Source organism: Pteropus medius, unplaced genomic scaffold (assembly GCF_902729225.1).
Source record: "Pteropus medius unplaced genomic scaffold, Ma_sr-lr_union100, whole genome shotgun sequence".
NCBI lineage: Eukaryota > Metazoa > Chordata > Mammalia > Chiroptera > Pteropodidae > Pteropus > Pteropus medius.
The window spans coordinates 13,897,304-13,916,181 of record NW_024351543.1 but is presented as its reverse complement, the minus strand read 5'-3'; the positions used below and the strand labels follow the sequence as shown (position 1 = coordinate 13,916,181).

Here is an 18,878-nt window from a genome sequence, read left to right as displayed (position 1 = left end):
TTCTCATACAATAATTTCGCATTTAAAAATCCCTTCTTTACAGAGGACAGCTATAAAAAATAACCTAAAAACAATGATCAAAATGGCAATAAGTGCATACTTATCAACAATTACTTTAAATATAAACAGATTAAATGCTCCAATAAAAAGACATTGGGTAGCTGAATGGATTAAAAAACAAGACGCATCTACATGCTGCTTACAAGAGACTCACTTTGTATGTGTCAGACAAAGACTGGAAAGTGAAGGGATGGAAAAGGATATTGCAAGCAAACAGCCCCACACGGCCTCGAGATGCTCCTCATGTGGTTGGCTCCCTCTCACTCTTCAGATCTCAGCATTAATGACCCCTCCTCAGAGCAGCTTTGCCTGACAGCTTCACATCCCCCACCTAGATCCCCGGTATCCATAAACACCCCACTTTCCTGTTCCTTCATAGCACTTAAGATATGTGTAATTATGTGCGTCTGTGCGCCAATTCTGGTTTGCCTCCCCGCCAGAAGAGGAGCCCTACTGAGCCCGTGTTGTTCAGGGCCTTTCTAGCACCGAACGCTGGACTCCTCTTCCTTATCGCCACTTATTTTCTTTACAACCACTAGAAATATTATCCTGACTCATTTTTCAAACTCTCTTCTTAAAATTAGTAAAGCCAGCACTTCCAAAAGTGAGCACACAAGACAACTGCTGATTACAGGCACACACTATTTTCCATGACTCCAGCATTTCAAGACACGTGCGCACATTCAAAGTACCTTTTACTGTGGAGAATAAAAAACAACTCTCATCTTGAAAGTTCTGAACCATCTAGAAGAAAGCAGATGTATAATTAAGATCCAACCATCCTTTCTTAACTGATTAAAAAAGATTAAATTTAGTAGTTAAAGGAATACATTGCTGCACAAGTACAGGACTTGACAGCCAAAATGGTAATTCATAAACACAATGTGAGGTAGTAAAAACTTACACCTGCTTCACTGGCAGCAGTGCCTGTTCAGAAGTGGTCCCCGAGAGGTCTGGCCAGTCACCCATCCAACCCCCTGGGGAGCACTCCCTGCGGGGCCCTGTGAATAACGACTCTGACAGCAAGTCACTGCGTATGCGCTCTTTTGGCACTGTCACTGAACACTGGGGGGAAACTGTACTTCTAGCCTTGCTGTTTTTTAAAACTTGCCATCAAAATGTGGACAAAAGGAAAACACATCCAAAGCCCCACGAACCTCCGAGTCTCCCAAGTGTCCGAACTAAAAAAAGGGGGCAGGGAGCTGAGCCACAGTTGTCCTGGATTTGTATTCCTTTTTACCAGCATACCCAAACTCTTGCTTATAAATTCTTATAAATTTCGACCCCCAACTCTCTGAAAAGGATTCTCATGAGTACTTGCAAAAAAGGTCACAGAATTGTTCTACAGTTCTGTGTTCATATATGTCAGTAAACATCAATGTGAATGGGAAAAGCAAATGGGCATGCCAGTTAGTTACCTGATCACTAACAAGAATGTGAATACCAGTGGGACCCTGTCTGTAAACCTGGTTAATTTGGTGGAAAGGAATATTAAACACCAGCGCAAGTTTTCGAGCAACTTCTGAGGCAACCATTTCTTCCAAGTAGATTGCGTGATAAACTGAAAAGAAAAAATAATAACAGTATTTTAGTAATAATTTTTTATCTGTTTTCTACTTGGGTCTATAGGAAGATTACACCTTTCAAAATACTAATACACACACGTTTATAAGTATGTGCGTGTGTATATCTATATACTTCTTCCCCCTTTACTACTCGTCTGAAATATAATACATTATTTATGCTCACACATATAATTTAATAAACATGAACAGTAATCTCTGTACAAAGGGATTTCAGGTTTTAATTTTCTTAAAAACAAACGGAATGACTGCACATGGGCACAGGATCTCTCTGGAGCAACGGAACTAAAACTGGATTTAGTCTGTGGTAATGGCTATAAAACTGTAAATATTAAAATGTCACTAAATTGTATACTTACAATGGGAGGATTTTATGGTATAGAAATTATACCTGAAAGCAGCTGTTTTCAAAAGTGATGTTTCTAACAATATATCTTATAAAAAAAAAAAACCCTAAAAAGGTCATAGTTATTGATTCACTAATCCTATGACTGGGAATTTATCCTGAGGAATAAATGCTGCCTCTTCCTACTTTTGCTCCCCCAAAGAATGAAGAACAGTTTAAAGGTAGCTCATGAAAAGCTAAGGATGTGCACAGTGGAGCCCGCTGCTCCTTTACAGACAGTCCCTTAGGTGCAGTCCACCCAGTGTCCCGGGTTTCTGGAACACATAACTTAGCAGCAGCCATTGTCTGCACAGAGCCAGGCATATCTGCAGTGAGTGTGACTCTTGTAGGTCCAGCTCAATTACTGATTCGAGCCAGACACTGATCAGTAATATCATGCTAGAACTTTGCTTTCCCAAACAAGGATTTTTTTTCTTTTATGTGTGTTTATAAATGTAGAAACCTTTGCTAATTACGCATTATGGAAAGCTTAGAACTTGGAACTACAATTAGGGTAAGACTATAGAGATGATATAGAGCAGGGTCTCTAACTATAGCCTCTGGCGGGCCAAACTCGTTGCCCTCTACTTGTTCTTTTAAAACAAAATGTTATCAGAACATGGCCACACCCATCATATACATATTGTCTGTGGTGATTTTGGCACTGCAACTGCAGAGCTGAGTGAGGAAGAGCCCTTAGTGTCTGCAAAATCAAGATATTTACTACTGGCCATCAGCAGAAAAAGTTTGCCTACCCCGATCTCAGGTTAAGTTCGCCAAAATTTCCACACACTCCTCCACAAACCTTGTAATGTTTTGGAAGGTGTCTGAGGATGTACCTTCCAAAACATTACAATCCTGACCACATGCAAATGATATAGAAGATCCAGATACACTGATTGCTCCTTTAGAATCTCTAAGACTAAGACTTTGTATCTTTAGTCTTAAAATTCACCGTTTTTGAAGTCAAAATGATACCAACTGGAAAAGTAGTAATGCTTTCCTTGGGATTTTTCTGTAACTTTTAAACTACAAAGTATTTTTCAGAGCTCTACCCAATATTAGGGCAAATTACTTCTCTGAAGTCCATAACACATTTTTCTGCGAAAAGTTCTGAGTGCGTTGTCCTTATCTTCTTTCAGAATGTGGGAAGAGGGAAGAGATTACCATATACTCACTTCGCAAATGAGAAAACATGCTTTCCCCCGCCAAGGACCACATTAGGAAGAAGGGAGAAGAGCCAGGATTTTTCTCTCTGCCCTAATCCAGTATTCTATCTATTATACAATTAAGGAAAACCTGCAGGATGATGAAGCCCTCGTAATAATACTCAGATGGATAATGAATGACAGCATATTTACAATGACACAAGGACACGGCACCAGACTCACCACACAGAACTCAGGCCAGATGCTTGTCTAAGACAAGTCCACACACTTAGCACTGATACACAGATACGTCTTTGCACACGTGATATTTAAAATTTTCTCCACCGGTCAGTAAAGTGGATAAAAAGAAAAAAACCCTCCAGCTTCCCTGCCAAGTTGCCAATGTTACATTCATCACTGAATGTGAGGGGTTTTTTTTAAGCCGACAAAACCCCAAAGCATTCAAGCTAGTCTTTGCTTGTTCGATATTTCTGGCAGGGCCATATAAAACAAGAGATCCACAGTGTGGCTGAAATAACTGAGAAAGGCCGCTAGGTCCCTCTTCTTCAAAGGACTTGGCCCTAGAGCTCACTGCTGCCAGGACTCCTGCATCAGCAACTAGACAGTCCTATGTGGCAGGAGTCCTTCAAAGCCTCTTCAGGCGCTTCCCATTTCTGCCTCAGTGTTCGAAAGGGAGTGACAGGAAGCTGAGATGCCCTCAATACCCACCGTAGGGTGTCCCACTGCCATTCTCGCCTCCACTGCCTGCAGCCTGCTGCTGCCCTTGCAACAGTGTGCTGCTTGGCTGCTCCTGGCAGACATAGAGGGTTAAGCGGGGCCTAACCGACCTGCAATCAGAAGATGCCACTCATGAGAGAAAGCTGCCTCACCGCATGTACGGATGACAACTACAGGAATCTAAGTTCTATTTCCTTATGAGAACTTTACAATGTTATTTCATTATACAAAATAATTTATTAATAAAAATATAAAAACACACACCTCACACCAACTATCACAGGTGGTCTAATCTGATGATCCAGACTCTAAACCATTGAGATGGTCTGTCAGATGCTGGTAAATTTAAGTTTCAAGATTAAGTCAGCAATTTAAAATCAGTAAGGTTTAAATTTAACGGAATTCTCACACAAGTCTAGAAACAGCAATGATAGTAAATGGATCTTAAAAGCCAGCACAGTGTACGGTTCTTTCATTTTAATTTACAATTAGAAGTTTACATTTTAAATAACTGTTTAGTAGTCATATGACCTTGAAAACCATAGATTCTGTATAGCTCACCTAAATGAGAAGTTTGTTTTCTTGGCAACAAACCCAGTCGTCTTCAAGAAATCAGTACTGCCCATGTGCATTTCTACCAGTCTTACAGTCTACCTCTGCCCCCATCAGTGCCTGCATCATATCTGGGCCTGCCCTGAAGGTGCACACAAAACAGTCTTCTTGTGAGCACGACGCTGCCCATGCTCGACAGCGCGCACAGGCACACGCCCACCTGGTGTGGAAATACATTCTGCCCCAACTCCCCACACAAAGAAAGGGGCATTCTTATTTCAGGCAAAACAGTTCCTTTAAAACACAGTATTTTACCTTGACTTCAGTGAATTATAGAGCCGAATTCCATCGGCTGCACCACAAATTTGTACTAAATCCTCCTTTGTCAGTTTTAATAAGTCGGCACCTGGAGAACAGCAAAAAGAGATTCTTCTAAGAAATGGGAAAAAAACTACCAGCAGGACTGTCTTTACGCAGTTAAAAATCCTTCAAAACCATCGCAGGTCGCCTGTGTATATACACATATACATGAACGACACAAGAATACGTACAAACACCCCTGTCTCTCAGAGCCAAAGAAAACGCTGGCTCTTCCATGTCTTGTGTCAAGAAGGAGCGCAGAAGCCCAGAAGGTAGCGAATCAGATCAACGAGCAGGACTCACAGGACTGCCTGTTCCAAGAGATGATTTCACCGCCTGCAATATTTTGGCTGCATTGTGGTTGTGTGGATAAGCAGGAGTCTGATTCCAGATAACTTACCTTGAGATCACCTAGAATAATTTTTTATTTCACAGAAAGAGGAAATGGAAGTCTTGGGTTTTGGGGACTTTGCCTCAAGTCACATGACTTGGTAGGAGAACTAGGAATAGGCCTTTTTTCTGAAACATGCAAAGTCAAACATTCTATAACATAACTCTGTCACAGCAGCCAGTTTTAATACAAAAGCATGGCAGACAATAGCGTACTATACCTTAAGATTTCCCTCATAAATACTTGACAAGTGTGAATGACATGGTATGCAGGATTTGCTGTATAACACAACAGAGAAGGGGAAGAGAGCAAGTCTGACCAAAGGCTGACCATTTTTGAAGCTGGGGATGGTTACATGGAGTTCATCATATTCTTCTACTTTTTATGTTTGAATGCATCCATAATCTTTTGTTTTACCCTTTATTAACATTCAAGATGTAGTTTATTGGGAGAATTAAGAAACCCTCTGGGATTAAGGCATAACTTCCATATGATAAACAACCGCTTAAGAAAGTAACAAGGTAACGGGATTATCTTACTATTTTTGAGAACCTGCATGTGAGTGCCTAACAGTCTTACAGTTTTTAAAAGAAATAAAGACCAGAGAAGCACACTGCCCATAAGGCATTGATGGACTCAGTTAACAGACCGGTTCTCTCATCTGCCCCCTGGGGCCGACCACGAGCCTCTGAAAACAGGCCTCACAGCTGTGACCAGAGATGTGTGTATGCACATCCTTAATCCTGCCACAGAACTGGACAGATGCTCATGTGCACAACCCCTTCTGAAAGGTGGACGGCCAAGAGGCTCAGAGCAAGAAGACGCCTCTCCTCCTCACCATTCTATTGCTGGGAAGCTCACAGGGTAAAGACAAGAGGCCAAGTCACGTAATCACTAGTCAGAGTGAGAAGAGCTTAGAACTCTCTAGATGGAAACACGCAACTGTCTAAGGTAAGAGGCACAGCCTGGGACCGCCCTTGGTTGCAATGCTCAGAGCTTTTTGTATGTGTTATATTCTTCGTTTGCCTTATAAGGTTTCAAAATGCATTCCCCCTGACACACTAAAATTTCTAAATTTCCAGTTTTTCACAGATAAGATGTTTTACTTACTCATGTAGAAATGTGGCTGGTAGCACATGACTTTCATGCAGTACTTTAAAGACGCAGAAAACTAGGAGGGGACTGACTAATCATCGCATAAGCATTGCAATAAATGGCTGAACAAGAATAGGAAATCTTGTTCTTTGTGAAATCAAGCTTTCTCTAGGCCATGTATGGGAACACATATGTTCTGTGCCCTTAAAAGGCTCAACATGCATTTTTATGGCTCCACCGCACTGTGGCAAAGGAAAGCTGACTGGCACTTCACTGTGGCCCAGCGTTTCTCAGGACATGTTAGTAAGGTTCTGCAGGAACATCTGGGAAATGCTGCCCCTGCCCCACCTGGTATATCTACTACTGTCCCTCCAAACAGGTTTCCTGCTGCACCATCTGCAGAAGCACGGCTTGGTTTCTTTTAAAATCCATCTAAATACTCTTAGCTTACTATACAAGAAAAAGCTTACACTTAAGTATTATAAGAACCACACCTGAGTACATTCGTACCATGCACTACTACACAGCAATAAAGAGGAACCAACTATTGAAACAACTTGGATAGATTCAAGGGCATTAGGCTGAGTGAAAAAAAGCCAATGTCAAAAGGTCATATACTGTATGAGTCCATTTATGTGACATTCTTGAAATGACAAAATCAGAGAGACAGAGAACACATTAATGGCTGCCAGGGATTAGGGAAGGGTTGGGGTCGGGCTGCATAAGGGAAGTTCTTGTGGTGATGAATGTGATTCTGTATCTTAACTTTGGTGGTGGTTATGTAAACCTATACATGTTATAAAATGACCCAGAACTATATACATGCATTGCACCGATGTCAATTTTCCTGGTTTTGATACTGTACTGTAATCATGTGAGTGAAGGGTACCCCCGGAACATCCCTGTACCATCTTTGCTATGAACAAAAATTACTTCAAAATAAAAATTTAATGAAAAAAATTGCATAGAACTATATACACCTATACATTAATGAGGGCACAAAGAACTGGTAAAGTGGGCTGTACCAATGACAGTTTCCTGATTTTGATAGGGTACGACAGGTATGCAAGGTGTCACCACTGAGGGAAACTGGGTGACAGGTACTTAGGATTTTCCTGTACATGTCTTACCAACTTCTTATGAATTTATAATTACTTCAAAATAAAAAAAAAATTAAGGTTAATGAAAGTACAAGTAAACAAAACATGCATATGCATGCACGTACACATATACACACACGCACGCGCACACACATACCTGAAAAATTGGAAAACAGTCTTGTGTATGAAGAAAATCTGTTTTTGAGCAGCCACTGCTGTGTTTCCTGGGTCGTGGCTGAAGGCTGAAGTTGCTATTAATAAGGAAAATGAACATGAACAGAACAATTCAAACTTACAAAAAAATAACCCAAGTCACTGGCATATTATAAAGAACACTGAAACCACAGAAATCCTCCAGGTCTGAAGTAAAAAAAATACCCAAGAACAACATAGATCTGACTACTCAGTGACCCAAACAATGACGCAAGCCCCTGTCAGAGCTTTAAAAATGCAGGACTCTGAGAGCATCTGACAGTTTTAATAACAAGATACTTACTTCACTAGAGGCCTGTGAAACTCCATCTCCCTGATGATTTGGGGAAGAAGAATTGCTGGAGAGAAGGAAAGGAAAGATAATTATTACATTTTATATATATATAGAGAGAGACATTCAAGGCTATTAAACTAGGTAAATTTAAAATGATACGATGTGACAGAGCCATGTACATTTGCAGTAAGAATGTTGGCACAACTGGTCAGGGAGTGAATACGATCTTAATCTGTGCCTCTTTCTCTTTTTATGAAATAAAAGGGCTCCAGGGTGACAGGAAAATGAAGGATATTCATTCATTTTAGTTAGAGGGGGAAAAGAGAAACCAAGAAAGATAAACCATTGAAAATAGCTACAAAAAATTTTAAGAAAACAATGAGCTATAAGAAATGGTATGATAATCCTAAAACAAAATAGAAAATGATATCCCTTTAATTATTTATCTATGACTAAAGACGGTGAAATTCAGGAGGACAAAAGAAACTTAGACCACTATACTTGTTTCTACGGTAAAATGAAAATGAGAAAAACTCCACAGGGAACGTGGCCACCTTCTTGGCCTGGGCCCCGACTCCTTTCTACACACTGGTACTTCAGTTACTTAGGTTCATGATGTTGTTTACCATCGTCCTTCACCCGCTAAAACTTAAGCTCCTCTGACAGGGGTTTGTCTCTCACAGCATCTGACCAGTGCTGGGCATACAGTGGACTCTCAGGAAATATCCAGTCAACTAGTGAATACGTGAACTCACAGCTTGTCTCTAAAATCATAACCATTTTCTAGGGTTGTTCAGATTGGACTGTGAAACTAGAAGAACCCTACTATATAGTAACATGCTGGCCTCCTGGTCTCTCCTGAGTCCAAGAGTGTTTTTCTACTCTTAAAAGCACAATAACCTCAAAAACGAGCTGCCTCATTAGTGTATCCACCATCTCCTCTGAGAAAAGTATGTTGTTTGTCTTCTCATCAGACCCTGTTATGGATTGAATGTTTGTGTTCTCTCAAAACTCGTGTGCTGAAACCCTGTCCCACAGTGTGACATAGTATTAGGAGGTGAAGCCTTTGGGATTCATTAGGATTAGATGCGGTCATAAGGGTGGAGCCCCCGTGAGTAGGGTCAGTGGCCTTCTAAGAGTCAAGAGAGAGTGTGCCTCCAATGCTCTGCTCTCTACCATGTGAGGATGCATGGAGTGAGCAGTGTGCCACCCTGAGAAGAATCCTCACTAGCGCTTAACCCTGCTGGCACCCTGATCTAGGACTTCCAGCCCCCGGAACTGTGAGAAATATATTCTTGTTGTGTATGAGCCACCCGGTCTGTAGTATTTTCTTACAGCACACCTTGTCAGAATAACCAAAGTATAAAGAGAACTTGTTCCTTTGTCATCTTTCATAATTTTCCTTCCCAGCAAGAAACTTCCCGACAATAGGGAACTTCTGATCTGACCTACTCGGCACTGGTTCTTCGGCAAAGCCCAGTAACGGAGAGTCCCCTCTGGGCACCACTGCGGCATCTTCAGGATGCCTGAGACGCAGCTCCTGCTCCCACCCGGAGCTCACTAGACTGTCGGTTGCATGTCAAGGCCAGATAATAGAATAAACAAAGTCAACCATTTCCGTTTCCAAAACCACAGTAATTCCTTAGAAGTTGAAAGCCCTTCAACATTAAAAATTTAATCGGGAAAAAAAAATAGTGTATCTACTGGGAGGGAGAAGAAATAGAGCAGAAAATAACCCTTGTTTGATATGGTGAGCATTAAACACAAGCATACTTTATAATAAATGCAGTCTTAACATAGTCGAGTCAGTTTCACCTTAATAACTCCGTCCTTCTCTATCCATGAACTCTATTAATATTCTTTTTATCTCACAAAGAATGTATCTTGAAAATGGCCCCTTTCCTACAATTTCCACAGTTGTGAACGTGTGAGCCAGAAAGGGCTAGGAGCACAAAGGCTAGGAGGTGGAGAAAGATGATTTCCCCCTGAACTGAGGAGGCTATTCCCCATTATCACATACTTCACATATACAACTGAGAGGTTACTGTAACTTGACAGAAAGGGAAGTGAAGGGAAGTGAAGCCTCCGGCGCACAATCACACGAGCCAGATACCTGTCTGGGACACTGCAAGTGCTCTGCTGTGGAGAGGCGAACGTGGGCGCTGTGGAAGAGCTGTTATTCACATAGGCTGTGGGGGTGTCGGGCCATGGAGAACACTAAGGACAGAAACAGAAATAAATTAGTGATACGCTTTCAAAGGATATGGAAGGAATGGTTTTGAATTTCACTCTAGTCTGACCAAATGCAAGATTATAAAACACAAGACACCTGACACTCATCAAGCAACCTTGTAGAAACATATCACATTTACTTCTGTGTGGCAAGGAAAATTTTTACTTGCTGTATGCATCTAGACACATTAATCTTAGAGAAGACCTGAAGTGACGATAGCAGCAAAAACTTATGAAGGCGTTTTAAATGTATACTTATGTACAATTTGCTTTCGAGAATCTTCACCTGCCTCTGTATCAATTCTCCAATAGGTGCTTATCAAGGTTTAAGAGTATAGAGGCAAGAAAGGATTCATAAACAACATGTGACATCATACAATGACAGGGACAGTGGCTCTGTCCTACCCAGTGCTCCTTTTGCCCTCACCAGTAACTATTTGCTTCCTTGATTTCTCTAAGATTAATAATCCCCAAGTAAGATGAGACAGGCCCAGCACCAAAATACATCAACTACATATGGTACTGCCTATATCTACCTATCTATCTACATGTATTTACTATTCACATATTCTGGAAGGGGCATGGTGAACTAAAATGTTTTTTAGCTCAAGCACAATTCTGACCAAAGAAAGAGCAAAGATACAAAGGCACATTGACTATTACAATTAGAAGAGGTGAAAAAGCTAAAGTCAAAGCATGCTGAGCAGGCCAGGGTGGTGTCAAGTACAAGTCTTCGAATCTGAGCCACAGAGGGGTCCATTTCACCCGTGGGTATTCTTTCTAAAACCTATCTGCCCGAGAATGCCCTTGGTTTCAAGGGTACCCTTTCTTAATCACTTTTCCCATTTAAAAAAAAAAAATCAAAAGGACTTCTAAGACCTGAATGACCCTGGCTGAAAGTAAAATCAACCTATCTAAAACAAGTTTTTCTTATTTAGTAAAAAAAAAAAAATCTAGAATTTAATTACGGTTTACCCTGTCTTGTCATTCAGGATGTATTTCCAATAACATTTCTATTTTTATATTTATTCATCTAAATTTGTACAATTTGTTTTGATAACTTGGACCAATAATGATAAATTTAAAATCTCTCAACTGATTTAAGAGCTTATGGTTACAGGAAATTAAAAAAATTAAATTTCAATTTATGTAAGTTTGTTGCAAATAAATAATCAGGGTGATGTTTGAAAGCACCAAAGTATGTCTTACTAGGGTAAAATTATTTAAGGGGAATGAATGAGAAAACGAGATCAAGAAGGAAGAGCAGAATAAAATTTCAGACTTAAAGAGCTTGATCATGAACTTTTTAAATGAACAATGGTGGGTGTCAAACTGCTAGGTAGTTCCACAGAAAACACTTCAAATTGTTTTATCTTAAATTGTAAATGTAACTATTTACTCTGCCAGAAAATTGTCTCCTTTGCAACTATTTAAATTTATAATAAAAACTTTCAGATGTCAACCTGAAAATGTATAAGGGATTATATCATTTTCGAAATCCTTTTGTGTGTACGTGTCACGACCATTAATGTGAAGGCGCTAAGAGACTGTGAAGCACCTGAAGGCAGAAACTGCATCTCTCCAGTGGTGACAGGAGTTTAAAGCAGTCATCTGACGCCCATCGGAAACATGGAAACAAGGAAAATGAAACAAATCCTGGATCTTAACAATCCTTACAACTACCCATGATGTAGCCCCTCAGAAATGGGGGAATGACTGCAGACTTATTGTTTCAACTACTATCAACTTTTACAAAAGAAATCTAATCTGGCTGGACAGCATTGCTAAACTTACTGCATGGCCTACCAACTTTACTATAAATGTTACACAAGGCCTACTCTTTTTAAACTAAGGCTGCTGTTTTACTTTGCATCTCACAGAACAGTTCCCCCACTGCCCCCAGCTTATACAGCTTGAGGAACCCAGGACCCTGTGAGCCAAGCGGCAGATGGAATACCTTGTGGGTGTCAATGCTCATAGTTATCTCCATGACCTGCAAGATTTTCCTGCTACATGAGGAGGATTTTCCTCCCCCCAGATACAAAATACTACAATGTAGCTATATGCTCATCTAAATAATGTAAACCTTTAACATCAAGCCTCCCCAAATTTGCTTTGGTAATTACTGCCAGTTGTGTACTGAGGAAATGAAGCCATCGAAAGCACCAAGTTCGTATGGTGGAGTAACACGGTGGAGATACCGAACTGACTGAAGCTTCATAAACATACCTATTTCACTTTTACACAACCAGACTCTTTCAGCAGTAAGGCTGTTAACAGCTGGCATCTAAAACCTGACCAATAAATATGAGACTCAATTCACTGAACACTAGGAAACCGGCCCTATTAGGAGGCCTCTACTTTTAGAAAATAATGGATTCTAAGCTATAAATGGCCAGGCTGAATGAAACACCAAGACCTGACTGACTGCCTGTGTTTTATAAGTTCTCTAGCGGTCTCAACCCAGGAGGTAAAGGCAAAGAAATACCTTGTCATTCTTCCCTGTCTTTAAAAGCAAGCACTGGTACCACGGTGCCTGTGCTGCTTGAAGACAATCTGTAGTTCATTAAGGCTCCAGCGCTACTTGGCCTGGCCTGGACTCTATTACAGTCACAGTTTTGATATACTGCGAACAAAGTCCCTCCTCAGGTAGATTAGAAAATGATCCATCTTAGACTCTAGAAACTGGAAGCCCAGATTTGAGCCAATAAAATTCAGCTCAGAGGCAAAGACTGACAGACACACTAAGGGTTTTGTTGTCCAAGGTAAGCCTGGATATCCCTTCTCTATTGAAAGCCAATCGTAGCTATCCTAACTGTAAGAAATGTTGGCCTTCCTTTGTAGGCACTTGAAGAAGTATATGAAATGCTACAGACTGTCTCTTTTAAGGTGTTAATCTGTACTTTATTTTTAAACAGGTTTCCAAGAGCAGCTCTAAAAACCCCTAGAAGTATCTTTACCAAACCAAACACAGCCCAGGGCAGCACACGCACTAGGAAGATGTGAAATCCCAGGCCAATGAACTGCTGACGTTTTGCATACTTTAGACTTAGTTAAGAATCATTAATAATTTACTGATAATTCTACCATATTCAGATTAGCTCTGGGCTTGAACAAATTTCCTTAATTTATGAATTATCACGACCCATTCCTTTTAATAAGTTTAACAGTTTTTAACAAGAGGGGAAAAGTGACGAGTTACTGGGGTTTCCCCCCAAAAGTTTACTAAGATTCACTTGTGAGTCTTCAGCTGGGAGAGCAGAAGAGGATAAAACAACACTGGAGGGGCGGGCGTTTGGGGAAGGAGTATATGGCTGCTCCACAAAACCTTTGATTTGCATCAAAAAGCCCAGTTAAAGAAAACGCAACATGTGGGCTCCCCATCCATTGAGATGAGTACATTTTCAGTTTTACTGCATTTAAAACATTTTCGCTCAATGCTTTAATGTGGATATGAGGTTCCTGTGATAGTGCTTGTGACATTCATAGTCTACAGATAATTACAGACATGTGTTTAAGAGTGAAGATTCCATCTTTGGCACCATGATAGTACAAATACTGCAGTGATGAATAGAGCAGCCATTAATACAGATGATGACAGTCATATAAAAATCATTTAATGCTCTGTGTTTACATCTACTGTGGGTATACAGTTGATCTGGACTGTTAGATGAAGAGTTGTGTCATAAAGTTAACGATTTGCTATACTTAAGCTGACAAAATTCACAATCGACCAAAAATTCCTGACTGTGTGTTGGGGGAACCAGGTCTGAGTGTAGCAAGGTGCACTATTCTGGCCTGAAGCATAAAGTAACAATGCAGGTGCCAAGAAGAAACGCTAATGCAGTCAAAGAATTTTTCCGACCAGTGCTGCCAAACAGGCTTTTAAAAGCACAGACAGCCACACATTCTTATGCTACATGCAGGAAAATGTGACACAAAGTATTGCATATGTTAATATCAAGCTTGCTGCCATCATTTCTCTAAATATCCATGAAATTTTCTTATCAGTTATACATGAGGAAACAAAACCTTTTTTAATTACACAAAAATAACTATTTTGCTAAAGGAAGTATTTTCAATAAATTCCAGTGCTCTTGAAGGAAGTGTGTGCGCAGAGGGAGAAAGGGAGGGAGGAAGGGAGGGAGACGGGGAGGGAACACGTTTCTGAGTGTCGTCTTTCCCTCCAAAACCACCCAATATGGTCAACTTTGTTTTAAAGTGTTAGATTTAGGAAATTTTCCTCAGTGAGGAACAAACAGAAAGCAGAAGTCTAAACAAAAGCAAATTAAATCAAGACAAGGACATCAAGAACAAATTTGGCTTTACTTTTCGGTGGAAGTAGGTCCTATATCTAACACTGCACAAGGTTTCTTGCACAATGAAAAGAGAAGCAGAAGTCCCTTACACTGCCTCGCTTTGCCAGAGAATCACCGTAGTCTGCTGGCAAAGTCCGCTTGCTGGACTTTTTCTGCTCATGTTCAACTGCATCTTCAATTATAGGCTCAAGCCTCATCTGGACAAACACCAAAGATTGGGATCAATGTCTTTTCATTATACAAAGAAAGATTCTAATACCCTGTTTTATGTTTCTGCAATCCAATTAAACAATTGCATGACTAGCAAGATTCAAAGTTAAAGAAAATGCAAAACCCCAGCAGTGACAAAAATCAAACATTCTAGGCCCCGACTTAAACTCTTGCCAACTTGAAGGTTTTTAAAGGTCTGTTTCTGAGACCTGATTGGGATTTCAACATCTTCATTCAAGATCCCACCCAGGAAACCAATCCACTATAAAATGTACGTAAAATATTTCCCCCACAAATTTCACAAAGAACATGTCGATCTACCACCCACTCTTCCCCAACCCCTCTGAAGCGAAACTCATCCTCAGAAACAGTGTAATATGCAAACCTCTGCTTCTCTTCAGACACCAAATGCGGCTCTGCATTACCTCTGTGAGGATTGTGGTATCATAGGATGGCTGATACTTTTCTTTTTCGTGAGCAGTTCTCTTCTCCATCTTCTCTCGGTCAGTTTTTTGTTTCCTGTCTGCACCTTTAGGCTAAAACACAAAGTACATTATTTCATCCGTCAGACTACAACTTTACAAGTAAAACTGGGCCTTATTACTGAAAGCCTGGTTTCCATCTCTTACCTTGAAAACTTTGATTTGGCAACTAGCTGAGTGTAGATGATCTGTGTACTCTCCATTTTCATTCTGCTTAAAGGTGTCAACCTGGATCCTAAAAGGCACTCCCTTTTCACCTCCGTGCTTCCGCGGAGTAAATTCTGTGCTGATGCAGTGTACCTAAAAAAACAATTCGAAACGGAAAGTACTGTCTGCTGAATCTTGTTCCCTCTTGGATGTCCTGTCACCTCTATAAATTCAAAATCCTTTAAAAGGAACTCCCACATACTAGCCAGATATCTGTCATGAATTTCTGACTGCTTTTAATATATGGCTTTCCTTTCACAGATCCAACTGCGTCTTTCTGAATTTTTTGGGAATAAGCCCTTCTTCTCCATTCCAATTCCTCTCCTCTAAGGTGGGACTTGGCCCGACCATGGGTCCTAGGGGCAGAACTGTGTACTTCCCCTATCTCCACATGAGAGATCCTGCTAGTAGTTTTAAGTCTACCCTGTGCTGCTCTCAGACCAAGGGTCCTGAGCTTTGCATGTGGCTCAATCCACAGCAATCCTCATCTCACCATTCAGAGCTTCCACTGTTTACCCTCTACTGCCGTTACGCCACTCTGCCCAATCATCGTACTGCTGTTCCAACCTACAAGACTTGGGACACGTTGTCTGGGGAATTTCCACCGTCCAGAAAGCCCAATACTTGTCCTACCTGTATCCATCTAAACTTATGTCAACTCTTCAGAGTTCACTGAGGATCCTGAGGGCAGTTCTCTTCTTCCACCACTTTTGCCCCCTCTACTAGTACTACCATGAAGACAGCTTTAGGGCACCTTACAGGGTTAGTAACAAGACTTTGGTAATTTCTGGCTGCTACATATCCCATCTTCTACTAACTCAAAATTAAAACTGATCTCTGCAATATGAATGTACACGACCTGAGATTTAAGGCCCGCTCTTAACATCACTTTCATCCAGAACATAACTAGTTACCCTGTTAGACAAACAGTATGAGAAAATATTCAACTAAGATGAACTACGTCCCTAGTGACTATTAATTGGAGATAATACTGGCGGACAACAAAAATTCAAAATACCAAAGATTCTTTTCCGTTCACACAAACCAGAGCCTACTTGGGCTGGTTGGGATTAAGCAGCTGGCTTTTTCTACATGAGAGTTCTTGCTCAGTAGTTTTAAATCTACTACTTACAAATCTGAACATCCTGGGTATTAGAATTACTGTTGATTTTATTTTATATATGTTTGTTTTTAAGAAACTGTTCACCTGGAGACATAAACTGAACATTTATGGGTGAAATGAAATGCCTGGGGTTGTTTTAAAGTATTCCATCAATAACTTAAAAATAAAAAAGCTACCAATAACTATTGAAGCCAGGTGATGAGTATAGAGAATTCATTATTATTATTCTCTTTTGGGGACATTTGAAAATTTCAGTGTTAAAATGTTTTTAAAAAATGCTAGAGAGAATCTTAAACTACACTTTATTCAATCATATCCTTTTAAATAGCAGCTTTTATTCAAGAATAATGTATTTTATGAAAAATGGAAGTTTCGATTATTGTTACTACTATCAATGGTAAAGTAACATTTGAATAATTCTTTACATATCAGACTGTCTTTATATGTTAGTCTGTAAAGGGTGGATTTAGTAGATTAACTGCAATTTAACTGTATATTTTTAAAAAGACATTACAGATAGTTTACAAATAAGCTTTTAAAGAAAATGATATCATGTGTCAAGAATTCAGTCTCATCCATGGCCTTTTAAATGACAAGGCTAGTATACTTCTAGTAACGCAAAAAAAATCCAAACCTGAATGAAAGCAGATGTGCGTTTTGCAGGGTCCCACAGAAATTCAACCGCATTTAACTGGCTTGGATTTGTCCTTGTGTCAATTATTCCCACAGACATTGGAATATCTATATTTTAAGAAGAAGTTACACAGAAACTCATCCATTGTTAATAATTTAAAAGCTTACAACTTACTAGGTATGATTATGCTCTAATGAAAATATTATACCTCCATGCTGAACTTTTTTCTTTAATGTTCTATATGGTCAACCACTTAAACATCAAAACCCACCTAATGAGTATCATACTTTCTCCCACCATGGGTTTCTATTTCATTTTATTCAGAATACGATGGACAGTGCTAAGTAAGAAGTAAATAAATGGTTTTAAACTCAAAAAAATCCCCCCCAAAACTATAGTTGGGCCTCGAACATGCTGTGAAGTGCACGGGTTCACTTATGCAAACATTTTCTTCAATAAATATTGTAAATATATTTTCTCTTCCTTATGATTTTAATAACATTTTCTTTTCTTTAGCTTACCTTATCGTAACAAGACAGTATATAACACATATAACATATAAAAATATGTGTTAATAGTTTATTTGGGTAGGCTATTAGTAAAGTTTTGGGGGAATCAGATTATATGAAAATTTTTGACTGCATGGGGGTTGACACCCCTAAACCCGGGCTTGTTCAAGGGTCAACATTTTAAAATATAAAACAAGGTGCACAGGATCCACCCACACCTAAACTCTCTCCACATCATTACATGTGGTACCAATACAGGTACAGACAGCTTTCATCTCTCTCTGAATGGCCTCCTGACAGTCACTTGTACCTAAATCGAGAAGTCTGTCTCCTGGGCGATTCCATTTCCAACCTTCAAGTTGCTGATGCTCTGTATATTGTAGCCGTCTATCATGGAACACAACTCTTATGATGCTCTATGGAATAAATGGGGAAATGAGCACTTTTAAACTGTTCCACCTAAAATGCAGAAGCGTGTTCACTTCTTATGCGTTTCTATAATAGAAGAGCATACAAAAACAAATTCTACTTTCAAACATTTTATAAGTTAACTGTTTTGCTCTTGTATACCTAGATTATGGGTATACTTATTAGGTTCAAAGAATTATAACTCAGAAATAAAAAGCCCAAATATAATGGTTAATTAGGTTTAATTTTTATTTAAAAATTTGATAGTGCAATTCAAAAATTAAGGTAGATGCCCATAAAATTCATGAGCAAGAATTACATTTCTATGAAGAAAATATCAGATGCACACAAGAATTACTAAAATGAAAAGGTGGTATAAACAGAGACCGAGAAACTCAGGCATAATGATAAAACTGTTAATTTAAAATAATAGGTAATAACTGAGTTTCTTAAAAAAGATGGGGGCAGGGGGAGATCTGCCCCCCACCACCCAGCCCACCCAAAGAGAACTTACATGCAAAATTCCCTCTTAACTAACCTGAAAGTGAGGTTATCTGAGGTAAGAAAAAGAAAACCACCAAGTTCCACTTTATCTAAACACTCGAGTTCCTGAGGGAAGGCTTTAACTCAGCTCTGCTAACACTAGGCCAAGTCTGTTCTCCACCGACCATCCTGCCTTCACCTCCCACAGGCCCGGGGAGCCAGCCATTGTTTCATTCCAGGAACAAAATCAACAGGTCATCACAATGCAGTCAGATACCAGATTTGTACTAACTCGTGTTTCTGACACATTTATAAATAACTGTTTCTCAGACTATGATAGAATAATATTTCCAGTAGACTCTGCTGGTCTGA

The 18,878-nt window shown here is 39.8% G+C and overlaps 1 protein-coding gene across 5 annotated transcripts in view; it reads right to left on the bottom strand.

Moving 5' to 3' along the window:
• The window catches only part of UBP1 (upstream binding protein 1), a 51,575-nt gene that overhangs the window by 2,908 nt on the left and 29,789 nt on the right, over positions 1-18,878 (bottom strand). Inside the window, exons 4-15 of one of the 5 annotated variants that reach the window (XM_039843434.1) lie at positions 17,926-18,031; positions 17,107-17,213; positions 15,290-15,442; positions 15,086-15,196; positions 14,540-14,647; positions 10,013-10,116; positions 7,909-7,963; positions 7,570-7,663; positions 4,782-4,872; positions 3,906-4,024; positions 1,479-1,621; positions 753-804 (exon numbers count right to left, since the gene is read on the bottom strand). In XM_039843434.1, the coding sequence (XP_039699368.1) occupies positions 753-804; positions 1,479-1,621; positions 3,906-4,024; positions 4,782-4,872; positions 7,570-7,663; positions 7,909-7,963; positions 10,013-10,116; positions 14,540-14,647; positions 15,086-15,196; positions 15,290-15,442; positions 17,107-17,213; positions 17,926-18,031 (1,243 nt within the window). Of the gene's footprint in view, positions 1-752; positions 805-1,478; positions 1,622-3,905; positions 4,025-4,178; positions 4,251-4,475; positions 4,609-4,781; positions 4,873-7,569; positions 7,664-7,908; positions 7,964-10,012; positions 10,117-14,539; positions 14,648-15,085; positions 15,197-15,289; positions 15,443-17,106; positions 17,214-17,925; positions 18,032-18,878 lie in introns of those variants that run through there. The other 4 variants (XR_005648801.1, XR_005648803.1, XM_039843435.1 and 1 more) reach the window with 4 other exon arrangements.